Raw genomic sequence first — 25592 nt, 5'->3', positions numbered from 1 at the left:
AGTGAAAATTGCTGTCTTGAAAACAGATTAATATGAGATAACATACAAAAATGTCTGAAACAAACCAAAACTAAATAAATAGTTTATTTTTAATTAGCGCGATGAAAACGTACGTCACGGAAAACAACCGACCGCAGGGTATTTGCTCGACACGAGAAATTCTTTTGCTCTTTTTACTAAAGTGTCTGCAATGGTGTTTTAGGAAAATATCATATGCTCATGCTTTTAATTTAAAACTTACTTCTTACTTCAACATTTGTCGTTAGGAATGTAAAACTATAAAACTCTTTCTTCAAGAAAATTAAAATATTTTTGCAAAATGCTAAAAAGAAATTATTATTTCGGATTCTTGTTGATGTAAATGAATCTGTGTATTATGTGGGCAACCGACTGCAATTTCAGTTGTTCATTTAAAGAGATTAGTATTTTTATATCACGGATTCAAAACATGTACAGATAGTAATTTATATTTTAATTCCATTATCGTGTCCGGGTTTTAAAAAAACGAATCGGGGATTACATACATGCGGAATACAATAACTGCTGATTAATGGTAAATATCGAACAATAAATTTTTCCCCAAATGAGTTGTATCACAGGCAAATCAGTTAGAGGCAAGTTTCAACAAACAATTGTTATATAATAGATTAATTTATTACAACGTTCAAAACTTGATATTACAAAACACTCGAGGCAATTTGATCATAGACTAGTTTAATATGAGTTATTCCCATTTAATCCAAAAGTGGTTGTGATCAGAAAATATTACGGAACTTGGGAAAATTTTATGTTTTTACATTTTTTATTTAATAAAATTCGATGTTTGTTTGTGTTCAGAGACCAAATTCAGAACAACATCATATTTGATATAAAACAACATCTTGGAATATTAACGTGAAACACCATTTTTGTTTCACAGATAGTAACAGGCCTAATACGATTCACGTTTTTTAATTGATTAGGATATTCCGACTGTTATGAAGGCTTCTTACTATTTGATGATCGGCTCCAGGATTCGATTCTAAAGTGGGTATCGAGTTCACGTATCAAGAACTTCTTCACGTCTTTCTACAACTATGTACTCGATATTCTGAGAAATTCAACAATTGAAACTGCAAGTTTATTTTGCTGAATTGAGTACTGATATCAGTATCCTAATATAGGCGCTGGCGCCACATTAAAATTGTTTAAATTTATATTTTATGAAAGCAATTATGATCGATGGCAATTCAGGCAATCTATTGGTCAGTAAAAGCACAGCGTAATGATAATCCAAATTTAAAGTATTCTACAAGATAATCCGGTTGAGGGTTTCATATGGCGTCATTTGTAAAACCCATAATTCTTTAATTAACAGTTTATTCGATTGGTTTATTACTCGCTAAAAGGATTCAAAGTGCATTTCTTATTAACCACAAAGTATATGGCATGACTCACTGTTTATGGATAAATACTTATTACATTGAATAAAAATTTGTGAAATAACTATAGATATTATGTCACTACTATTACTTGTGAAATCTTAAAACAAAACGAAATCAAATATATATTTTGCCAAGCATTAACCGCAGCAAACGCGAAGAAAAGCCTTAATCGTATGCTCTATTTTAGTCAAATGAAATGCATTACAAAATCTGAATGACATCGTTATAACTATCTTATGCAAGTTTAACTAACAAGTTTTATTTAATATTATCTTTCATTTCATACAAAACATATTATTGGAATACGTTTCTAAAAAAAGTATTTTTTTTATTTTTGTCACTTTCGAAATACTTACGCAAGACAAATACTGGAATAAAAATTTCTATATATACTGGACCAAGTTGTGGAAATCTTCAGTTGGCTTTGCAAACGACAAGTCAAGGTTTTAAAGTTGAGAAGTAATCTCGAACTTTCCAGAAAAAAATTCTTGAATCGAAGATATTGTCTTGAAAAAACGATGCGCCTTTCCGTCGTCTTTTCTTTAGTTTGTTGTTTTGTTTCGCAAGTATTTGCACAAGAAATATTTAGCATTGAAGGTAAGCAACAAATTATTTCAAACTTTCTCTAACTTTAAATCTCGACAACCCGAAATCTAGAGAATCCTCACACATTCGATTTATTAGTAATTCAAAATACGCTATGAGCAGATATATAAACGACTACTTTATATGTAATAATATATAATACCGCTCCCTCGTAGCATATCAGAAAAATTACATCGTGAAAGCGATGAACAATTATTTTCTTGAGTTATATTGAACTGCCGACGATAGTGTAAATAGTTTATATCTGTTTCAATGCTTGCGAATTGAACCAATACTTGAGTCATGAGGAACCAATTCATGTTACATATATTTATTTGACCACCAAATGTTTACTGAATCGACCATCGCACGATCAATATAAAGTAAACGGTAATTTCTTTTCAGTGGTTTATTCGCGATTTTTATTGCAATCAGAGTCAATATTGCTAATGTAAAATCGCAGGATTCATTTTAAAACATATATATTTACAGATGAATATGAAATTAATGATCGTGCTCCAGTCTATAAAGGATGCCAGTATCGTGAGCTTGAAAACGGGATAACTATACCAAAACAGGATTCATACGGTATGAATGCGTTTGTTAAATATGAATGTTCTGACGGATTCACTCTGAACGGTATGTCGTCATCCGGTTGTGTGAATGGACTATGGATCACAGATCTCCCAGAATGTCTAGGTAAGACCATGTAAAAAGTAACAAATCAAGACTTATTCCAAATTCCATTCAAATTTCCCACTGTTGTTCTTTACCAGTCTCTTATACAGACATGCTGATGGCCACTCCTAAATCAAGATTATGGTCAAACAGTATTTCTGATTATCACAATTTCTTTGATATTATTTTCACAGAAATCGAAAAACCCAAGGTTTATTGTAAGCCACCCAAGTTTCTGCGTGGAACATACAGTCCTTCTGGTGTGAAAAAATATAGTGTCGGATCTACAATTACTTTTAAATGTAGGAGCAAATACTATATGAAAGGAACAGACACGGCAAAATGTATGCCATATGGAGAATGGGACCAAATACCAGTATGCAAAGGTATTCATTTTTATACATTTTCCCATAATTGTCAAATATTTCCATGCGTTGAATACTAATTTGTGTACCACCTCAATTCCAATATTATAAATAGTTGATTTGTATCTTCTTGTAGGCGCGGACAAGGATGCAATTTATGTGTATATTTATCTAGCATGTCATTACATTTCTAAAATATTGCAGTTCGATGTCCTGAACCATCAGTGAGTCCAAACGGATACTATAAATCTCAGGCTGCACTGTCTGAATATTTCGAAGCGGGACACGTGATATATTACTACTGTCAACCAGGTTACGTACTACGAGGCGCCAAATCAATAAAATGCCGAGATAACGGAAAGTGGAATAAACCGGCACCAAAATGCGACAGTATGTATTGCTTTTCGGTTAAAGTTTTTTTATTTAACAAGATTGATAATAGATCATAGAAGCAGATATTTTATACTGAATACGACAATGATTATAGTAACTGATTTAGTACATATTTGTTTGCAGGCTTAAAACAAATATTTCTGATTTTGAGTTACAAGTGCTAACATGTTTATAAACGAGACAACAATTTTTTACTTATTGTCGTCAATTCCAAAACCAAAAACTATTTGTTTATTTGAGATTTCCTTCATACTTTGTGCTTATTTTTGAAGTTGATGGATGCACGAAACAAAACATTCAACATGGGAAAGTTACACCAGGCGGTGCTTCTTATTCAGTAAATGCTGTAATCAGCCTGAGTTGCGACGTCGGTTACTATGCCATAGGACAGTCATCGGCAAAATGTATGCCCAATGGTCAATGGGATGCTCAACTGAGATGCGCTGGTATGTTTTAGGTATTTTAAATCCATAAATGATTAAGATGTTACTATGAAGTTTTAAAAACTGGCTTAAAATAAAATTGAGATTTTTTGTTTTATCTCGAAAACCAGTACCTGTCCATTTACATGTCAAAATATCTTAAGCAAAGAAAAATCTACATTTCAGATGGATGCATCGCACCTCGAATCAAATACATGCAGTTGTCGCCGGCACCTGCTTCTGGAGGCAACGTATACGAAATCGGACACAGAATTCGCTTCAAGTGTGATGTCGGATATTCGAGCGGAACAGCCCGAGAAGCAGAATGTAGAGGAGGCAACAAATGGGATCGCATCCTTCCAAAATGTAGTATCTTGACCGCTAGGACGGGCTGCCCAAAGCCTTACTTGTCTGAAGGTCTTGTACTGCTAACTCCAAAACAGTATATTTACCCGTACAAAGCTGAACTTGAGTTTGAATGTTTGCCTGGATTCAATATGGTCGGATCTGCTGTTTCCATCTGCAGAAAAGGACACGGACTGAAAGGAGGGCTCGATCCATTACCACCAGTGTGTGTTCGTAAGTTTTTTCTCTTCCCAAAAATAAAACGCAAAACAATTTATTTCCCGTCCAAGCATCGAAGCAATTTTAAAACGCAATATTGTCTACAGTAAACATCATGTAATAGATAGGGTTTTTCAAAAGAATGAAATCAGTTAGTCTCTTTACGCTTAAAATAACTACTATAAGCTTAGTTAAAAAAGTGGAGATGATACTGCATAACAAATTGAATTCAATAATGTCACCTAGGTGTTGAATGTGGAGCTCCTGGAACACCACAAAATGGAAAGATTCTAGGCGGTATAAAAAAATCGTACGTATACGAAGATGTCGTCTACTTCAAATGCGATTCGAAAAATATCATGTCTGGATCTGACCACATTACTTGTCAAGCTGACGGACAATTCGACGGCAAACCACCAATTTGCCAACGTAAGTAACCTAAAAGTAAGGTAATAATAACAATACAAATACCATCATGTCATATTAGTATAATTGCGAAAATATATATGCAAACTTTACATGTATGCTAAACAAATCCGTTTATTTTGCAGCTCCATCATGCAAAGTAGAATGCAAAAACGTGAAAAAACGCAAATGCCAATGTGATGCGTTATGTAGAGAAAGGCGTGATTGCTGTTATGATTTTGAGCAACATTGCAGTAAGTGATATATCTTATTTAATATGAAAAACTACCATTTATAATACATTCACGCACTTACGGTTTAGTTTTTGTCATACAAAATAGACAAATATTTCGAAAAATTTTTATGGCATTTTATTTAAACGATCTCACAGCTTTTGGTAATATGGCCTAATTAGGAATAATAAATCAAATTTATAACGTGAAAAGACTACAAAACTTGAATTGAGCGCAATTTTCAACAATATATTTTATTAGTTATGAATTTAAGTAACAATATCGACATCAATAGCGCTACGAAATTGTTATTAAAACCCGGCAAATTTATATTTTGTATCTGAAACAATTCTTTCTTTCTTTTCAGGAAAACTCTTCTACTAAGAAGTTATTCGGATGATAAAAGATAAAGTTGCAATATTGATTAATTGTATATTTTTAATTTATTTTAAAAATATTGGTCGAATATTAAAAATAAACACATATATAATAAAATTTGGAACGCTAGACATTGATTATGTTTCTTGACATGGATGTGAGCAGAGTGCGACTAAATGAAAGTCTATGATTTTGTTCGTTTACCCATGTCGTGTATTAAGATACCCTAGACCAGGGATGGTGAACCTTTTTCAATGAATTGGTCAAAAATCATATTTTTATCGCGTAACAGAAGAGAGTGGGTCACAGATATTTAATCAATGTTTGTATCTATAAGAAACTTCTGAAACAAATCATAATACAACGGTTCTGTTAATGTTGGTGTAGTTTAGTGCTTTACTTTACAGCACTTTATCAGGAATTTTTTATGTATGAAAACACACATATGAATTACGTTTAGGATGATGCGGCAAATTATTTTACGGTTTCAAAGAGTTTGAAGGGAATTCCACTCTGATAGTGCTATATTTTTATATCAGCTTTAACCATATAAAAAGCACTTTTACACTGCCCCATTGTTACTCCAGGTTTCTAGGTTTTTATTTCAAGTCTAAAAAAATTTGTATTCTCAACGGCATTGTAGGCGAGAAACTAATAAAATGCAAAGTGGCATCTAGTTCTCGTACAACCCCTAAAACAGTCTGCAGATGCACTTCTGAAGAGACAAGACGTTGCGAGAAATAAACATCAATTGGTATGTCATAAACTATGTCAGAGCCAATAGCTGAAGAACGGCACACAACGGTGCAGACATGCGTCCAAGATTAGGGGTTTTGAAAATTATCATACCGGAAATTAACAATTTGAATATAAGCGATCGCAGCCCTGACTGCCCAACTGACGGTACATTATGATAGTTTAGGTATTGTTAGATTAATTTAAGGCCGATTTTAATATTTTTTATCACTGATATGTTAGCATTTTTCTTATTTTATTCGTGCCTTGGCTGGTCACGAATAAAACGCGGTGGGTCACTTTGTGACCCGCGGGTCAGTGGTTCGCCATCCCTGCCCTAGACTAAAGCAGTGGTTCCCAAACTATGCGCAGTGTGCCGCGAGATCTCTTTAAAATGCGACGCGAAAAACATGAAAATTATATTCATTTAAGTTGAATTTGTAAATTTCCACGCTGCCAAAGTTGGGCAATACCGCACACTGTCTATAATATATTATTGGTAGCAACACGATACACGACACAGCCAGTCGCAGTCAGAATTTTCAAACATTCACATTCACGTCTCGAAAAATTCCGATGCAACAACCTTTAAAACAATCGCGGGGAATGAGGTATGGGCAGAGTATTGTTAGTGTTCGCCGCCAAAGATTCCAGAAATGATTGGAGAACTTGAGGAAATATGGCCTTGCGACATAACACAGCTTCACAGCTTAAATGTTCACAGCAGATGTTCACAGCCTAAATGGCCACGTCACCCTAAAAAAACAATCGGAGAATTTAGCGAAATTTTCCCGGTGGAAATCGCAATCCTTATTAGTGACTTTTTTGGATTTTATGATCTTCTAATGTGCCAGTGTGTACGACAGTCTGGTATAGAGTATGCTGTCATCTATAGAATATAAAACGTGATGATATCTACTACAGTTTGAACATAGCGTAGCAGAATTATTTTTATTTATTTGTCAAGTTTTCATTTATTTGTGAATAAGAATTTCCCGAATAAGAGTGACTAATCCAATCTAACTTAATCAGATTATTGAGAACTAATCAGACCCAATGCACTATTCCGGTAGTTTGATCAACGTTTTTTTGTATATTTGTATTGTAGTCCCATTTCATGTTACATTAAAGAATCCTCCAGTATATATATGTTTATGCTGCAATTTTCTCTAAATTAAAAAATTTCCATTATAAGTATGAGAAATCTGATTCAACTTACGCATATTTCCAAAGGTAAGCGTTACCCTAAGTGACACCTTCTTATCATTTTCAACCTCCGAAAGTCTCCGTTTTGTAGACCACAAATGCCAGTAATATAGGTTTCACAAAGATAGGGAAATAAATTATTGTGTTTCAGTCAGTCGTCTAGTCGTCAAACCTCAAATGCGATGGTGGCCTTATTGGATAAAGCAGGAACCGTGAATACTGCTATTAATTTGTCAAAACTGCTTCATTAATAAAATCTTTCTTGATAAGCAAAGAGGGACAGAGGACAAAGAGTCCAAAAAATGATCAATCACTCAGTTTTGTAATTTCAAAATTACGCTAAACCAAATAAATCGCAGCAATAAGTTCAGAACAACATTCCATTAAAAATGTTGTAAATAACTAAATTGTATTTGTTAATTGTATTGTCAGAGAATTAACGTGAACAAAGCAGAAAGTTGAGGTATAGTTTCTTGTTAAATCATTTGATTTTTGACGAATCGACTTTGATAAAAAAATGTTATCAAAATTACCCATCCAAAATACTAAATCACGACAGTGAAGAAACTAAGCTAAAGAATGGTCCTTTAAATATTGTTTCAAACATCTACAATCAGAACTAGTTATTTTTTATCAATCTAAAATCAAGGGCCAAGAAATTCTAGTGTCAAAAATAAGTAAATCAATCAACATTCAATGATTGATCGAAAAAGTAAACAGTGCAATAAAACACTTTTATTATCCAAACACATTGATCATTATTTGCCATTTATCAAGCTAAAACATGCAGAAACCACCAAAAAACACACTAAAATGTGCAAAAATCTAACTATATCCCCATTTATTGTAAGATTTCACGCTCCTCATAAAGGAGAAATTACCACAAGCTGAAATGGCGTATTAGATTGTCATCGACACGGCATCCATGTTGAAAAAAAATAACTTACAAATAACTGTAGATTGATTGCTTGCCGAATTTGAGACACAAGAGGGCAATTACTAAATTTTCTGTCATATAAGCAGCATTTTCTGTAATACTGTTCGGTCTGGTTGCAAAAAAAAACAACGGGCAGGAAGTATATTGTTCGGCCAAAACATCAAAATTTAGTTATCAGGCATAGCCAACATAGGCTAATAGATTTCGAATTTGATTTTTAGTTTTCTATGAAGCCTATTTTGTAAGCATATATTCTCAACCAAAAATATAGAAAGCCAGTTAACAATTTAGACTAGCCAAGCACATTATTCAACTTCGCTAGTTGCTTTAGCTCAGTGGTTCTTAACCCTTGTGAGCTTGCCGAACACCTGCGCTATTCTGCAAGCTCGCGTCGAACCCCATTGTTCTGAACGGTTGAAATTAGGAGCCAAACCCTAACTTTATGAGGCAGAGGCTATTTTATTGCAAAGTTATAAAAAAAATGAACGTTATGATGAACCTTAGATATAATAACTGTGTGGAAATAGCCATTGTTTTGTCCCAATAGTGTCCGCGGCGAGTAAACCAGATGTTATAAGTTATGCGGTTGATAAGGCGAAAAACTGATAAAAAAATATAGCACTTTTGGGAATCCAAAAGATGATAATACGCCTCATAAACGTTCTTAGTTCAGGTCATTTGTTATCAAACTTCAAACTGCGTTGAGGTTAAGAGCGTTTGTCAATTGTTTTATAGAAATAGAGATAGGATATGACTCGGCGTCATATCGAGGTTGTCCTGAATGAATCTTGATAATTTCAGGCAAAGCTCTGAAGTATTCCTCGTCGCAAATTTATCACCTAGTGAATTTCGAACACGCTGTGATTTACATGCATTCATACATGTAAAATTACTGCCTTTTTTCGATTTATCCGTAAAACTGAGTAAAATTTAATTAGTATGGTAGAATATGAATAAGAGCCACGCAATTATTCAGCTTAAAACCCCTTGTTTGTCATAACAACCTAATATATTTGGAAGCCAAATTATGGATATACCAGATAAGTAAGTACACACACCCAAGCATACGACAACTGTGAAGATTTGAGTTTTCTTCGATAAAATGTACTGGAATCTAGGGCGTAACATCGACAGGTCCACTACAACTAAACATGCGCAATCTATACAAACAGCAACAACGCTAATTTATTAGTTGTTGAATGTTTAAGTTTGAATATCGGAGATGAACTATAGTTATTTTGCATATTTAGTAGGCAAGATGATAAATAAGTCACTTAATATGGAACTGCTTCAGAGGACCTTGGTCGAACCCCTAGAACAGCGAACCCCTCGATCGAACCCAGGTTAAGAACCACTGCGGCATATCTAGTCATAACACTAGTAAATTCAGTGACCTCAATGATGTAACAATATGTCAGAGGATTTTTATGACGAAACAACACCAAATGCGACTTTTTGTCTACTATAAGATTTGTATGCAATCACGCACCCTCACGCAAAGGCGATGCGGGTCACATGTGGCCAGCGAGGGCCTGGGTTTGGACTACCCTGCCTTATGCTATGCTAATTGTGAGGCATCTCTGTAACAGTGACATCATAACTAATCTGGTATGACGTAAAATAGGTAGGACTGAGACTGGTTAACCCAGTGTTTCCCAACCCGAGTCCGCGGTCTCAAATGAGTCCGCGGAGCGTTTGAATGAGTCCGCAACGAGCCAGAAATTCGTGCGAGCCGCAAACGATTTTGCGGAACTCAACTATCAGCCAATTTACGATTTACGTTGGAATTTACATAAAACATAAAAAGCAAGTTTATTCACACGACATTAATCGAGTCGAATTTTCGACGAAAACACACAAGTCGGCACACGCGTCGATAGATGGTGGCAACCCGAATTTTCCAAATTGAAAAGCGGCAATACAAAACGGAGAACACCATAAGTTTCGTTTTATGATGGTCCGCGACCAATTAAAAACGCTTTTTTTAGGCATTGCAAAACGCAAAATTTTGGGTGCTACCGTAGTATACGTATACCAGGGCATCCCCCCTTAGGATTGTTTGCTTTACTGCCTCAACATTGATACGCCGTACAGTACTAGTAAGTGTTGTACGAACAGCTCAGATTTGTTGAATTCACAAAAATAGGAATCAAAACAAAATATAATCGGGCAATATAGTCTCACATTATTATGTTCACAGATTGACGATTGGCATTTTAAAGAAGAAATGCTTTCACCTTGTCGTAAGTCGACGCAACCGCGAGTTACCATGAACACAATTAAATTAATATAGAAAGACATTGGATTGAATATTGTGCGACAGAAAGCCAATTATACACTAAAAAAGTCGGCTCTTTTTAACGAACGCGTAATTACGGTCGATATATATCTCGAAGTAAAATTTGCACATCGAACACTGATAATTTGTCACATATATGACGTTTAACAACAGAATCAGGTTTTCTAAAATACTTCAACACGCCCGAACCACGCTGCCGATCTCTTGAAGCAGAGCAATCATGAAACTACCTCGATTCGTGAATAATTTTAATAAGCGATACCGGGATAAGAACACGCGAAATTGCTTCATAAGCATTGTGACGTAACAAGCTGAAATTATAAATTATTACGTCAAGCGTCACGCGGCGGTTAACCGGTTAACGGTTAAAGTGTTTTCCCTGAAATTCCCAGCCCTAAAAATAGGGACTCCGCGTGAATTGCGACACCGCAAGTATAGATTTGAATTGCGTGAAATTACAAAATTTTAGCTGCAGGCAAGATACATCGTCATGGCACCAGAAAACCCGACATCATAATGCTCGTTTTAGTAAGATCTGGCAAGATCTGGTAAGATTTAGTAAGATAAGTGAAAATCATATATAATAGTGCATGGTTACATTCTTTGTCGCTTAGATAAATTAGTATATATAGCTATATTCCTAAATTTTTTTCAAAAGATAAAGGCATTATTACGGTAGAAAAGATTCAGTTCATTTTAATAAATTAGCATACTTTGTTTTGGGGGCTAAGGGGTACGGTTTTCCAAAGTAATACAAATTCATTCATTCGGCCGTATGTATGCTAATTTAAATACGCTAAAAACAGGGTGTCCCAAAATAATTGAAACTCACAATATGTTGATTTTATCCCTATTTTCAGATTTGATAACAGTTATAGATAACAATTATTGTTTTAAAACCCCATGGCTTTGAAATTAGAAGAAATATTTCTTCGCATCACATCTTATATAGAGACTAAATCCTATAAGAATGTTCAAACACGCTTCTGCAAGAAATTTAATTTCAACTCTTACTCTGAAAAATCTCATATATTCCTGTGACATCGTAACTTTCAAATTTATGCAACCGTAAATAAACGTAGCAAGAAATCAAAGAATCCATCTAGTGGATATTGTTCTGAAGCACATAGCACCAGAAGAGGTCCTTCAGATACCACTATACTCCCCAAAATGCACAGCACGGGTGGCCATATCAAAACACGACATTATCGGACCATTCTGGTTTGAAGATGAAAATGAAAAAGCACTTACTGTCATCAAAGAGCGCTACATTGTGGTGCTTAACAAGTTCTGGATGGACCTTACAACACAGCAGGAAATATATCGAAATGTGCAATGGTTCCAACAGAATGAATTTCCTTCTTATAAAGCATATATCACATTAGAGTGGCTTGACCGACGATTTTCTGATCGTTTGATTAGCAGGCGGCGTGATACAGAATGGTCGCCACATTCGCCTGACTTGTTCTGGAACCAGCCTTCACAATTAAAAAACGAATTAAAATGAATAATAATTTCAAACGAATTGCCAAGGCTCTCGAGGTTTAGCCTATACCTTGCCCAATGGTATATTCGGCCCTGGTTCGAATCCGATGGGAGATGTGACAATGTGAAAGAGGATTGCTGGAATCCTCGCCGCCGTATGGTGGTTCAGGTAATGGTTTATCAGCTGCGTCTTCCTCCGCTATCCACGTTTGCGGACGCATTGTGCTACAGCTTGAGAAGGCGAGTGTGGGCAAATCATCTATATATGTGGCGTTTCGAAAGGTTTAGTGCAAGTTTTTACATCAATTTTTGTTTTAACATAACCAAATAATACAGCCATTTAAACAAAACAGGCAAAAATATTTTCAAATTCATGTATTTAAAAACCTTTACCCAATCAGAAATAATATAGCACCTGTAGACTAGTTTAAAAATCAATGCGTTTGTATTTTCGCCGTTGCATAACATGCATATATATATCAGTAAATGTACAAAAAACATTTTCAACATAGGATCAATACGTTGAACTAGATTTTACGTCAAATGTTTGTTTCCTCGTGATTGTATTTTGCAGCAATGGATGATATTCAGCCAAACGTGACCCGAGTGTGTGGAATGGATATTTATCCGAAATTATATTTCAAAACTAAACGTCAAAATGTCATTTCAAGGATTAAACATCATGTTCGTTACAGACAAACATGACATTCATCATTTATAAAGCATACAAACCATTACATGGAAACACCGTACAAAACATTTTGTTATCATTTATTGATTTATCACATGCACCAAGTTTTGAAAGAGATGAGTTCTTTTTCCAAAAAACTGGAAATTTCACTTTTTTTCGGTAAATACTCGTTTGTTACTATTCAATTTTCCAACATGACGGTTATATAGCTGGCAGATTGAATTAATTAATGAATGCAAATCGAAATTGTTTATTTGATTGTTGGCGTTCAAACGCGTTCCTTCTTTCAATGTTGGCAAACTAATAAAGATATCTGTTCTCGGAGAAGATTAATAGTATAAAATATTCTTTTTCAATTACATTTTTATATCAATATTACATTGATAAATCGTGCTCATTAAATTCTTCAGCAATTAAGTCTTTATTAAAACATTTGCAAGATTTTATTGTACCACAATCTTAGAGTGCCAAAGCCGAAAATGTGTAGAAAGAAAAGTGTGGGAGAGCAAGTTCAAGTTTGGCAAGGTCTAGATACAATTACCTTCGGTGATAATATCAAAATATACATGGCCAAAATGTAACTTTTCTCTATTAACAGCGTGTGAACGATAATACTATTATATTTTCAATGGAAGATTATCTCGTATACAGAAAAATGAATACATAAAATGATGACCACCATCTATATTGGTGAGTTCCAGCACATAATAAGAACATAATGAAAAGTAGTTTATTGAGTAAAGGGACGAGACATGTTTGACCGCCTCAGACCTCGAGGTGATAAACAACGTGGCAAATAGATCTAGGGTACGTCCGTGGCGTATTTTTAATGAAGAATATACTATGAAAAATTCTGAGATGATTACATTCCAGCGTTTCCCTACCTTTTTTGGTCGCGGACAATTTTCCCACCGGCGAAAACCTTTGCGGACTCAAGGTGCGTTTATTGCAACCGTACTCTGTGTGAAGGAGCAATTAAATCAATTACGTGATGGTTAAAAGAGCCGACTTTTTCAGTGTATAATGGCCGTTTCCGTCGCACAACATTCAACCCATGACAACGACGAGAATATAAAATATCTTTTTATCTTAATTTAATTGTGTTCATGGTAACCCACGGTTGTGTCGACTTACGACAAGATGAAAGCATTACTTCTTTGAAATGCCACGGCAATCTGCAAACATAATAATGTGAGAATGATATTGCCCGATTCTATTTAGTTTTGATACATATTTTTTTGCGATCTTGCGAATTTGTTGTTAGAAAAATCCTACTATCTGCTATAAAGTTCCAGAAAGTACAACTTGATTTAGCACATGACCATCATAAAACAAAACTTATGGTGTTCTCTGTTTTATTTTCAGTATTTTGTATTGCCGCTTTTCAATTTGAAAAATTTGAATTGCCACCATTGACACCTACCAGAAAAAAAAATTATTCCTCGTTGTTCGAACTTGCGAGAAACACCACTAAGTTATCTATCGAAGCATGTGCGCAGATTCGTGTTTTCGTCGGATATCCGCAAGTGAGTTGGGAAATCCAATCGTTTGATCAGGCGACGCGTCACCTGTTACCAAATTTTCGAATAATAAATTGCTATTCTGATAGTTGCGTATTCGGATATATGTCCAGTCCTACTCATTAACCAGTAATTATTGTCTCGAATATTGTTATGTGAATAAACTTGCCTTTTATGTTTTATGTAAATCCTAACTTAAATCGTAACTTGGCTGATAGTTAAGGTTCGCAAAAACGTTTGCAGTCCGCAGTGAATTTCTGGCTCGCTGCGGACTCATTCAAATGCTCCGCGGACTCATTTGAGACCGCGGACTTGGGTTGGGAAACACTGCACTGGACCAATCTGACCCCAAATACAAAAATATTTTGAAAAAGGTTGATGATATAGTGCAGGGTCACAAGAAGTCCATCGTTCCCGTTGAGTCAGAAGTTGACAAGCCAAGGATTCTAGATCTGATCCCATGCTGCAATTACCCCAAATGCACCTGCAATTACAATCACGAAATATTGAAAGAATAGTTCATTATTTTGAACTTTATCATACAATCACAATTTGAATTATAATTGTATGTATTCAGTGATACAGGTAGAAAATATATAAACAACATCATTAAACCGGTTTGATTTTTCACAACCAACCGACATCTTCGAATTCTAGTCCTATAAATTGTGAGACTTAAATTTATTTTAATAATTTGTATAAGTAGATAGACGAAGCCAACCCACAGTCTGCCCACACCCGATTAACAAAGATTAGATAATTTACAATTTAGCGGCCTATTGGCCTACGTTTGATTGTAGACAATGCATTATTGTTGGATATATCAAAAACATAAATACAAACCGTTTTATTACAATCAGTTTTCATTCTTTTAGGCGCTACAACTACGTGGAACCGGTAATTAATCGAACAGGAGGAACACATTTGTGAATAGCGCGCTGAGACAAAATAGTACTTCCCCGATGACATTTTACATATACGACCTAATGCCCAAAATCTGCAATATAACAATCTAGAACTTGAGTGATTCATGTCTAGTGAATGACTGTGCGTCATTTATAAATAATAACCTCTAGATTTACCGTTTTCTTGTGGTATTTACTACAATACTTATTATACCACAATCATTAGGATTTTACAGATCGTTACCAAGAAATTCACTATTGTATTCACGGAATTTGCAAATTCAATACTTAAAGCAAAATGCAATGAATGTAATCAATTCCCCTAATAACAGTCGCTATTGAGGAATTTGATCTTTTTCCGATTATTTTTCAATATGTATTTGTATGGAGTGGCAATTATCGGGCGTTCGGTCTTGTTGTGCAATTAGTATGTACTTCTCACTACGTGTTTTATATATTACTATTGGCATTTATATCACGTTGGGTTATCATCAAATTTTGTTGTACTTCTCAGTGAATGTCCAGATCCACCAAACGATAGCGCCAACACATGTGGTTATTTTTGTCTGCGTTAAACAGGTATATTCATCTGATGAGTTGGGGTATATTAGTTAAATCACTACGCTTGATGTATCTAAGTGACCGAAAACTGATGACACAACTGGGTTCGCCCTTTTCTTCGATAAAATCAAAAAAGATATACAAAAGAGATAAAATAGGAGAGAAGCTCTCCCGTTTTCTCCGTGACACTCAATGGTATAAAATAAATTAAAAAACTGACCGTGGTACGGACGATAAAATAAATTAAAAAACTGACCGTGACACGGACGATAAAATAAATTAAAAAACTGACTGTGACACGGAAAGTGTTATTAATACGACATTGATAAATACTTCTCATTAAATTCTTCGGCAATTAAGTCCTTAATATAACATTAGTAGCATTTTATTGCACCACGTATGCACACGTTTTTGATCTAATCTAAGAATGCCAAAGCCAAAAATGTTCAAACAGAAGAGTGTGAAAGAGCAAGTTCAAGTTTGGCAAGTTATTATTTATTTCTACTTATTCTTCTCGTTTTTCCCTAAAAAAAATTGTGATTAGTGGAAGTAACATCATCAAGTAGGAACAAAACCCGGTAAGCCCAATGATTTATCGGCGGGAGGCAGAACAAACAGATGACCGCTTACGTGAAGTCATGAGGTTTATTGTTGCTCTGTGTCTACCTTCGGTAATAAGATCAAAATATGTAAATGAACAAATTAGAGTAAAGCACGCAGAAATAAAAATGAACGCCAACTCTTAATATTGACAGTTATTTTGCCCCAAAGGCCAAAATGTAACTTTATCTATGTTAGAAGCATGCAAGATATTATCATGACATTTTTAATAAACCATTATCTCGTATATATATATACCACCATCAATGTTGGTTAGTTCCATCACAGAAAGGGACGATGTAGTCCGGACACATAAGATGGAAAACGTACGATTGAGTAATAGAATACAAAGTTGTCGGAATTAGTTTATGATTAGTTGATAAAAGATATGTCTATTCAGAACTGGGTCGGAGTGAAAGATTAATTTTTGTTTATTAATGATGAAAGTCAAAGAAATCAGGGGGGGGGGGGGCATTGTTTTCATTTGAGTGCCCATAATATTACATATTCCTTGTTGAAATATACTGATATTTACTGAAATTTATGATATACAGACAGTTATTTACAAAATCCGATTGCATTTTTACAGTTGGTCACATAACATATTATATAACTGGGAATTACCATCCGTCATGATGAAACTAAATAAATCATACGTGATGGCTACATTTGCCGGACTAACCATGGTTGCAGTGATGGGCAGCGTTGTATACGTGTATCTTCCGGAGCCATCGAATGGAAAGCACCCGCCCAATGTTATCATCATGCTCGCGGACGACGTGGGATATGGCGACCTACAATCCTATGGACATCCAACTCAGGAACGAAACCCAATTGATCGAATGATAAATGAAGGAATTAAGTTTACGGATTTTCACAGTCCTTCTCCCATGTGTTCTCCAAGTAGAGCTTCGATATTAACAGGTGATTTTATTTAAATTTTCCCTATATACACCCAGCGATGAGTAATATATCCTACACCTACACTATTGTCATTTAAGTCTCAAGATTAAGTGAATTGATCAGAAGATAGAAGGCTTTTGTGAAATGTATAAATACCGTTCAGATTCCGTAAACTTCATACAAATCTATTTGGGGATTTGGAGTCAATACATAGGTAACAAGACAGAGAAGCATTTTGCTTTTAGTGAACAAAACTAGAATTTAGCAACAGTTAAATTGAAATCCTAAACATTGAAAATGACTGTTACATTATATAAGATTGCGCTACGGTTGGAGGAAAGATGTGGTCTTTGTGGAATTTTCTCTTAAAATCTGGTTTAACCTGCTATGACACATGCATCCAGAGAAATATAGAATTTTGCTGACGCCGCTGCTTGCAAATATTGATCTGATCGATCTTCATTCATATCTTATATCTTTTACGCTAACTTTTTTTTTCTCATATTATTGAAATTTTGACTTTAAACAGGTCGCTATCCGATACGCGCTGGAATTTTTGGACACGGAAATGTTTTTGCCCCACACTCATCAGGTGGCCTACCAAAACGTGAAATAACTTTACCGGAAATACTCAAAGAGGGAGGCTACAAAACTGGAATGGTTGGAAAATGGCATCTGGGTGAGTAGCAGTAATTATATTCACCGTTTTCCTAAAAACGCTGACATTTGTTTTCAGTTATTGTACGATGAGTCCGAGTTTACAATTTATTTAAACATTACTAAAAACTCAATTTGCATTAAATGTTTTGGTTAGCCTCCCATTGCACTAAATATACATTACATATGCAGATTACATACCCATATGATGCTAATTTATGGCTACTCACCGCCACAGTTGGGTGGTGAAATTATACAATACAAATGGTTGGTTCTATTGACAGATTACAAAACATTTTCCACTTTTAATGCGACTATTAGTTATCAGTACATCAAAATATATAAATATACCTATTTAGGAATCAATAAATACAATAGTAAAGACTCACTCATGATAATTGTTTTATTTCAGGAAACAACGCAAAAAATCGAACAGATGGAGAATATTTGCCATATCACCATGGATTTGATTATGTGGGAACAATTCTTCCTCATTCCCAAATGTGGGCTTGTGATCCCAAAAAGGTAGAATTCGTTTGTGCATCTTAAAATATTTGAAACATAAACAATAAATTTTCAGATGATCAGTTCAAACATTTCATTTATTAACCTGGAATATCACTGATTTAAATCTGCAGCGGTCCATATTGAGAACTTCAAAATATAAATTAATTTTATAACTAAAGATTTTTAAATATAGCTCCTACATAAGGGTACTAACTAGTGGTGCTATTTTTATTACCCATTTTTATTTTCATTATTGACTATGTAGGACGTTGTTCACATAGTCACATAGGACGCTGTTCACATTCACGTATCTCACAATGCGCTGGTCATATTTACTCGAGGTAAACCGAAAGAAAAATATAAATGTTATAAAATATTTTCTCAACTGTGCGTTTATTAATGATAAATTTGTGGTTTTCTATGCTAAAATTGAAATAACAGGGTGAATAAAATTCACATGTCAGAGTTTTTAAATATGTTTTTCTTGGGTACATTCCAAAAATGTAAGTAATATGTTATGTTTTGCAAGGATATTAAAAAACAATTTACATCAAATTACACAGATAGCTTTGCAATTTGAATAACTCTATCGCTGCTAATCACGTCTTTGCCTTCTATAAAGTATTTTTTCAATGCAACGAAAATATGGCTCAACGACAAATCGTAAAATGAATTTAATTTTTTTTATCATAATTCTACTTAAACAGTTGTTACCTACACAACTATGAATGCATGATGCAAATTAAAATAATAAAATGAATATAACCAAAAGCATGAGTGTACCGTAAAATAAAATAACCTGGGTCACGATACATGGGATAATTTGCAGGAACTAGTAAACCTAATAAAGACGGTGCTATTGCTGTCAGATGAGATAAGAACATAATATGAATATAATGACATAATGGAAAGTGATTTATTGAGTAAAGGGGCAAGACATGCTGGACCGCCTGAGGCACAGAGGTGATAAACAGCTTGGCTCATATGGGTACGTTCGTGACGTATGCGTGATGAAGATTATGCTATAAAAAAATCTGTGAATATTATATTACACGAAAAGGATTGATTTATTTAATATTCAGATTCTACAATTTCAATATATACTGTAGACCACTTCCGAGCCATTGGCTGTGGCATTTTCTTTAGTCATATTTCGAATATTTAATCAAATGTAGACCGCTAGGGAAATATTGTCACTAATACGTTTACCAGTCGCTTACATGCTATGCCAAATCTGAGCACTCCCACAATATTTTGTTTGAACAAAAATCTCAAAGTAAAACAAAACAATCATTGTTCAGTGTCTGACGCACACGTAAAATAAAAAAATTAAGTATATATATTTTTGTTTTTTCGAGAATTTTCAAGAAAATTATTATTTAACTTAAAGTTTAAATTGGTTTTAAACTGAAACTTCACATGGATAATTAACAGGATGATGAGTTTTAATCGTGATGATGTTTTTGTTTGTTACTGTTATTTATTTTATATCTTACAGTATAAAGTCTCACAGATGAGATCGTGCTTTTTATATCAAAACGATACACTCATTGAACAGCCTATCAATCTCAATACACTAACTCCAAGACTTGTAAAGGATACGAAAAATTTTATCACCGATAACAAGGACCGTCCGTTCTTTTTCCTATTATCATTCCCACAAACACATTCCGCCGTATTTGCCAATCCTTCATTTTATGGAAAATCAAAACGAGGTAATGTACTGAACAGTACTTTTCTGTATATTTATCATTTGTCAGAAAACCTGGTGAAAAAGAAAACTGAAGTTTGAACAGACGAATGCATTCTAAAGCGAGCGGTTTTTGAAAGGCTGATTTGTCTGAATTGAAAAGATAACGTTAACGTTGCTTCGCAGGCAAACTTCTATGCTCCAGAATTCTCCGGCCGAAGAAACTAATATATATATATATGAATTGTTATATAATTTTAGAAAGTTTGAATAAAAGTTTCAGATATCATGACAGTTATTTCGTAACAAAAACATTTTGAAGGTTTACCAATTTCAATAGATTCTCGACGAATAACGATTTACAAACCAAAAATACCATGCCTATCTATATCTGCCCGTTAAACTGACCCTGTATACTAACACTTTTACATTAAAAACTTTAGGTATATACGGAGACGCTGTAAATGAAATGGGCTGGGCAGTTGGAGAGGTGTTAGATCACTTAGTCGAGGTTGGAATTGAAAAAGACACATTTGTAGTATTTTTATCGGATCAAGGACCTCTTAAAGATGGATGCAAAAATGGCGGTGCGACAGGATTCTACAGAGGAGGAAAAGCAACTACTTGGGATGGAGGTATTCGAGTTCCAGCTGCGGCGTGGTGGCCAGGAACAATTAAACCTAATCAAGTCAGTGATACAACACTGAGTATGATGGATTTATTCCCGACTATATTGAAGTTTTCAGGTATGCATGTACTTTTCTATTCTATTTTATATTCTATTCACCAATCATTCAGCAGTGATAAAAATGTGAAACACTTTTATAAAAATTTACTAAAAATTGCAGGAAATAATGTAGTAGTAATCTACCATAACTTATAATTTACGATATATTTAATATATTAATTTCACATACAGATGAATTCATAAGACTTGTTAAATACGTTATTCAGTTTATTCTCATTTTCATATTAAATTTACTTAGTCATCAATGGGTGAAATTTGTGAAGAACGAAAGCAGTCACTTGAATTAACGCTACAGTATTACTGAGTATAGACCGCAAAATCACAACACCCCATATATGAACAATCAAACTATGAGCTCCAGATCTCGCTAAAACAGTCGTTAGGATGGAATGCCAATTTTTGCACATTATCTTTTTTGTTCGAAACTTCCTAATATTGTAGGTCTATCGAATCATACGATCTTGGACAAGGTTACAATAGATGGAAAAGAAATAAACGAAATACTATTAGAAGGAGATAAGGAATCGCCCCACGAAGCGCTTTTCTATTACTATGGCGAGGCACTGAATGCCGTACGTTACGAGCGATATAAAATTCATTATTACACGATGTCTTTTGTCAGTAAGTGTTGATTTCTAGTTTATGTTACTTTTATATATTTAAATATTCATCATGAAAATACACATTAATGTAACGTTACTGCATTTTATGAATTTAGTCTAAATTGTTAAATTGTCCCATATGCATTTGCCAAATCGACACACTAATAAGTAAAATAAGCGACGCTCATTGCTTACAGAGGACGCCATGAACAGTCTCGGAGATCAGAGATGCGACTACACAAACTTCTTCTCCATTGAACAGATAGTTTTTGGTTTCAAGAGCAGATCCACGAAGCATGATCCGCCTCTTATATTTGACATTGTGGCCGATCCAGAAGAGATAGTTCCACTGGACCAATCAGACCCCAAATACAAAAATATATTGAAAAAGGTTGATGATATAGTGCAGGATCACAAGAAGTCTATCGTTCCCGTTGAGTCAGAAGTTGACAAGCCAAGGATTTTAGATCTGATTCCATGCTGCAATTATCCTAGATGCACCTGCAATTACAATGAAGAAATAATGAAAGAATAGTTCATTAAATTTGCCCTTAAAACATACAATCACAATTGTATGCATTCGGTAATGCAGGTGGAAAATATATGAACAACATCATTGAACCGGGTTGCTTGTTCACAACTAACCGACATCTTTGAGTTCTAGTCCTGTAGATTGTCATATATATATACTTGTAATCATTTTATTAACGTAAGTAATTATCATCCCCCATTCATTTCAAATAGTTATAAAATTATGTAAAAAATAATAACGATTATGAAAAATTAAAATTAATGAATAAAAACTTCATTCTTCTGTATGCTATTTTTTTTCTCTGCCTGGGCTAATTACATTGAAGAATAAACATATCAACATGATAACCGAGCTGTCGCCAGACGATTTCGTGTCATTATTAGCAAGTTGTTTTTGACAGTGTATACTTGAAAGAGGCAATGGAATGTAAACAGGGAATATTCCCAGATGGTATATCCAAGACTTCAAGAGAGATGACCTAAATTTTTTGGGTTTGAGTGCCTCGACAACAACAGATGAGCATTTAATATATTATGTAACGATAATGTGTAGCAACTTTGCGATAACGTATTTGGAAAAAAGATTTGACTTTGATGAAAATTTAACATTTAGAAAATTATTCCTTTTGGATAATCTTTCTCCAAAATATCAGACATTTGCAAAAATTGTAGAGCATTTGAAGCTAAAAGACAAACTTAATTTGAATATCTTTGACCTATTTGATGAAGTTGCACTCATTCAAAAAAAAATTGGCACGATTCAAAGCACTAAACTGTTCACAGAAAGCAGCTTGATTTGGTCAATGTTAAATAAACATTAAATGAAAAACACATAAAGAATTTTTTAATATATTTTTTTAGCTTGTATAGGCTATAATTTGTATTTCATTGTTTTATATTGTTCTTTCCTGAAAGTTACAAAATAAATGATAACGGTAATCTATGTCCTTCATTGAGACTTTTCATAGTTGGCAACCCTAATTCCGCGACACTTATGATAGTAAACTGTTACATCTGCAACTGGATCAGTCTCGCTAACTTTATACCGCTAAAGGGTGGTCCGTGTGACCGGGAAATCTCTGCCTAAAATGCAACTGTGAGGCATCAGCAAAAATCAGTATCCAGACTCAATTAGCAGAAGAGGTTCGAATAGATGGTATGGTAAGGCGAGTGCAGTGAATATAGAATTTTCCACTTGCGAAGTGGTTTACGTAACTGGAACAAAGTTTATTTGTTCCAAACTCCCTTGTGAGTAGAAAATTCCGTAAGTACGGAGTATTTTTTTCTTTAGTTTTAACTGTTACGCATATCATCGTCTTCTCAACTGAAACTTAATGAAACTTACTGTACGTACCCGCGGGAAACGAATGGGGCGATGGGATGGCAGATAGCTGATTGGCATTTTTATATTGCTCACGACACCATTTGTTGATTCCGAAAAACGTAAATGTAATTACGAGATCATCGTCATTACCAAATGAGTGAACCTGATTCCCAAATTCTCCTCTGCCAATAAAAGAGAATTAAGACCGCATATATTCTTCTATTTTGTGAGTCGGCGCTGATTTAAATATTCCATTCATGGCTGTTATGATTTTATTTTCGAATATAAATTAATCGTCAACTTAAACTGAACGATATTGTCATCAACGACGCCGCGATAGATACTAAATATAATTTAGGAGATATTTTATACGCTCTAAATTGCAAGAAATTTGCCCTCGTGTTCGATCACTATCGAAATAAAAGAATGAAAACAATTAATTGCAACACATTCTGCTATTAGATTTATTGCCGAGGCCGCACAAACTATCTCGACAAAATTCAAGTCAGCGCTAATTGAAATACTTTCATACCCACTTACGATTGACTTCGATTACAATAAAAAATGAAATAATTGTAAAATGTTTCAAATCCAAACGTTGACGGCGGTGCTAGGATATGTGCACCATATTCGGTATTCTTATGTAGCGAATGTGCATTGTGTAACTATGGATTAGAATGTATTTTACCCTTTCATATTAATAGCATGTAATATTTCACAAACTAGGCCGCATTATGTTTCGCAACAGCGATAATGCATTCGCTCCATGTATTGCCTTTCTCGTTTCGACCAATTTGATAACGTATCGTTTCCGGTCTGCCGAGAATGCTCTATAATATTGTGCTTTTCTTGTTCACTCGATTTATGACTTGGATCTGACCGTAATCTTACTGCATTAGGAATTAAGTGTATACAATTTTATCTGTATTTGGAATTTGGATCGTGCATCTTTTCAATAATATACAACAATTCGACAATCATCATCGTGTGCTTATTATCGTCTGAGGGAATCCAGATTGGAGTCACATTCTATAACACGTGAAATTAATAACGTGGGAATCGAACTTTGAATATTAGGGTGAACAGTCTTTATCCCTAAGACACACTTTGTCTCCCTATACTTACAAACACGAAAAACGATAATCGAAGTTCGCGATATTCGAATAATAAATTCGAATTAGACATACGTGCTTCAAGTACTGCATTAAATTAACCAAAAAATAAACCATGCGATTTTTATTTTTTATTAAATAATCGTATTTGCTACGCCGATTTTATGCATTTGTATCCCCACAACTAATCGATCGACTAACGAAAAACTAATGATCCTCTGCTGCCCACTGACGGCTCGTTGGAAAGCTTATTTAAAGGGCTTGCATTGGCGATTAAAAAAAAAGTTTTTTTTAAAAGTGGTGGTCTGAGTCACAAATCGGATAGTAAAATAGTTTTAGATGATTTTTGATACCATTTAAATACACAACTACACAGTTTGTCGTACTGGTACTGATGTGCGACATTCGTATCCATATTTGTGATGTATTCCTTGCTCTTGTTTTTAATTTAATATTGCATTTGAAGTTTCGTTTATTCAATGAAATAAATTTTCTGTGATGTCCGAACCCCAGTAAGTTTGAAGTTTTCTAAATGAACCTTTAGTGAAAATAGTTGAGTAGCCCTGGTGTAGGCTACTATGTTTCATGAGAACCGAAACCCGCAAATCTCTCTCTCTCTCTCGTCTTTTAACTAGGTTTGTGTGTGTGCTGGTGAGTAGGCACATAATATTTTCATGTTTTGAACTTAAAGGTTTTGCTCGTTCTCTAGAATTTTTATTATGGAGTTTTCAAAATAAACTATCCACCGTGTTGCCCCAAATATAAGCCCTCCCCCTAAAATAAGACCTAGTCCTAGTCAATAACGCGAATTTTTTTTTTTTTTTGACCTAGTCGATAGCAAGAAATCTCGTCTACGTGTTTTGAATGATTAATAACATGTTTTGAAGGTATTTTGAAGTAAATGGATATCGGTTTTCATATTTTATATATTTGAAAATCTCGTAATTCTCTACTTTATAATTTTGTTTTTGATAAATGAAAATAAAAGACATCCCTTGAAAATAAGCCCTAGTGGTATTTTTTTGATGAAAATTGAAATAATACCCAGTCTAATTTTCGGGGAAACACGGTAATATCATTTATTTTTGCCTGAGAGCCCATCATCAGTGGTCACGTGACCAACAATATACAA

At 34.4% G+C, this 25592-nt stretch overlaps 2 protein-coding genes across 2 annotated transcripts; both read left to right on the top strand.

The window, feature by feature from the left end:
- The first annotated feature begins 1846 nt into the window (after window positions 1-1846).
- LOC120328320 (complement receptor type 2-like) lies at window positions 1847-5578 on the top strand. The gene is made up of 9 exons (XM_039394768.2): window positions 1847-2021; window positions 2502-2708; window positions 2882-3073; window positions 3257-3442; window positions 3718-3891; window positions 4054-4446; window positions 4678-4860; window positions 4983-5090; window positions 5437-5578. The coding sequence occupies exons 1-9, from the start codon at window positions 1943-1945 to the stop codon at window positions 5451-5453; spliced, it is 1539 nt and encodes a 512-aa protein (XP_039250702.2). The 5' UTR covers window positions 1847-1942; the 3' UTR covers window positions 5454-5578.
- An 11400-nt stretch (window positions 5579-16978) lies between these two features.
- LOC120328535 (arylsulfatase-like) lies at window positions 16979-22311 on the top strand. The gene is made up of 7 exons (XM_039395052.2): window positions 16979-17310; window positions 17819-17968; window positions 18359-18471; window positions 19952-20168; window positions 20587-20889; window positions 21333-21512; window positions 21691-22311. The coding sequence occupies exons 1-7, from the start codon at window positions 17019-17021 to the stop codon at window positions 22026-22028; spliced, it is 1593 nt and encodes a 530-aa protein (XP_039250986.2). The 5' UTR covers window positions 16979-17018; the 3' UTR covers window positions 22029-22311.
- Window positions 22312-25592: the final 3281 nt, after the last annotated feature.

The sequence above is a fragment of the Styela clava genome, chromosome 7 (genome assembly GCF_964204865.1).
Source record: "Styela clava chromosome 7, kaStyClav1.hap1.2, whole genome shotgun sequence".
Lineage (NCBI taxonomy): Eukaryota > Metazoa > Chordata > Ascidiacea > Stolidobranchia > Styelidae > Styela > Styela clava.
This window is presented reverse-complemented; position numbering and strand designations above follow the sequence as displayed.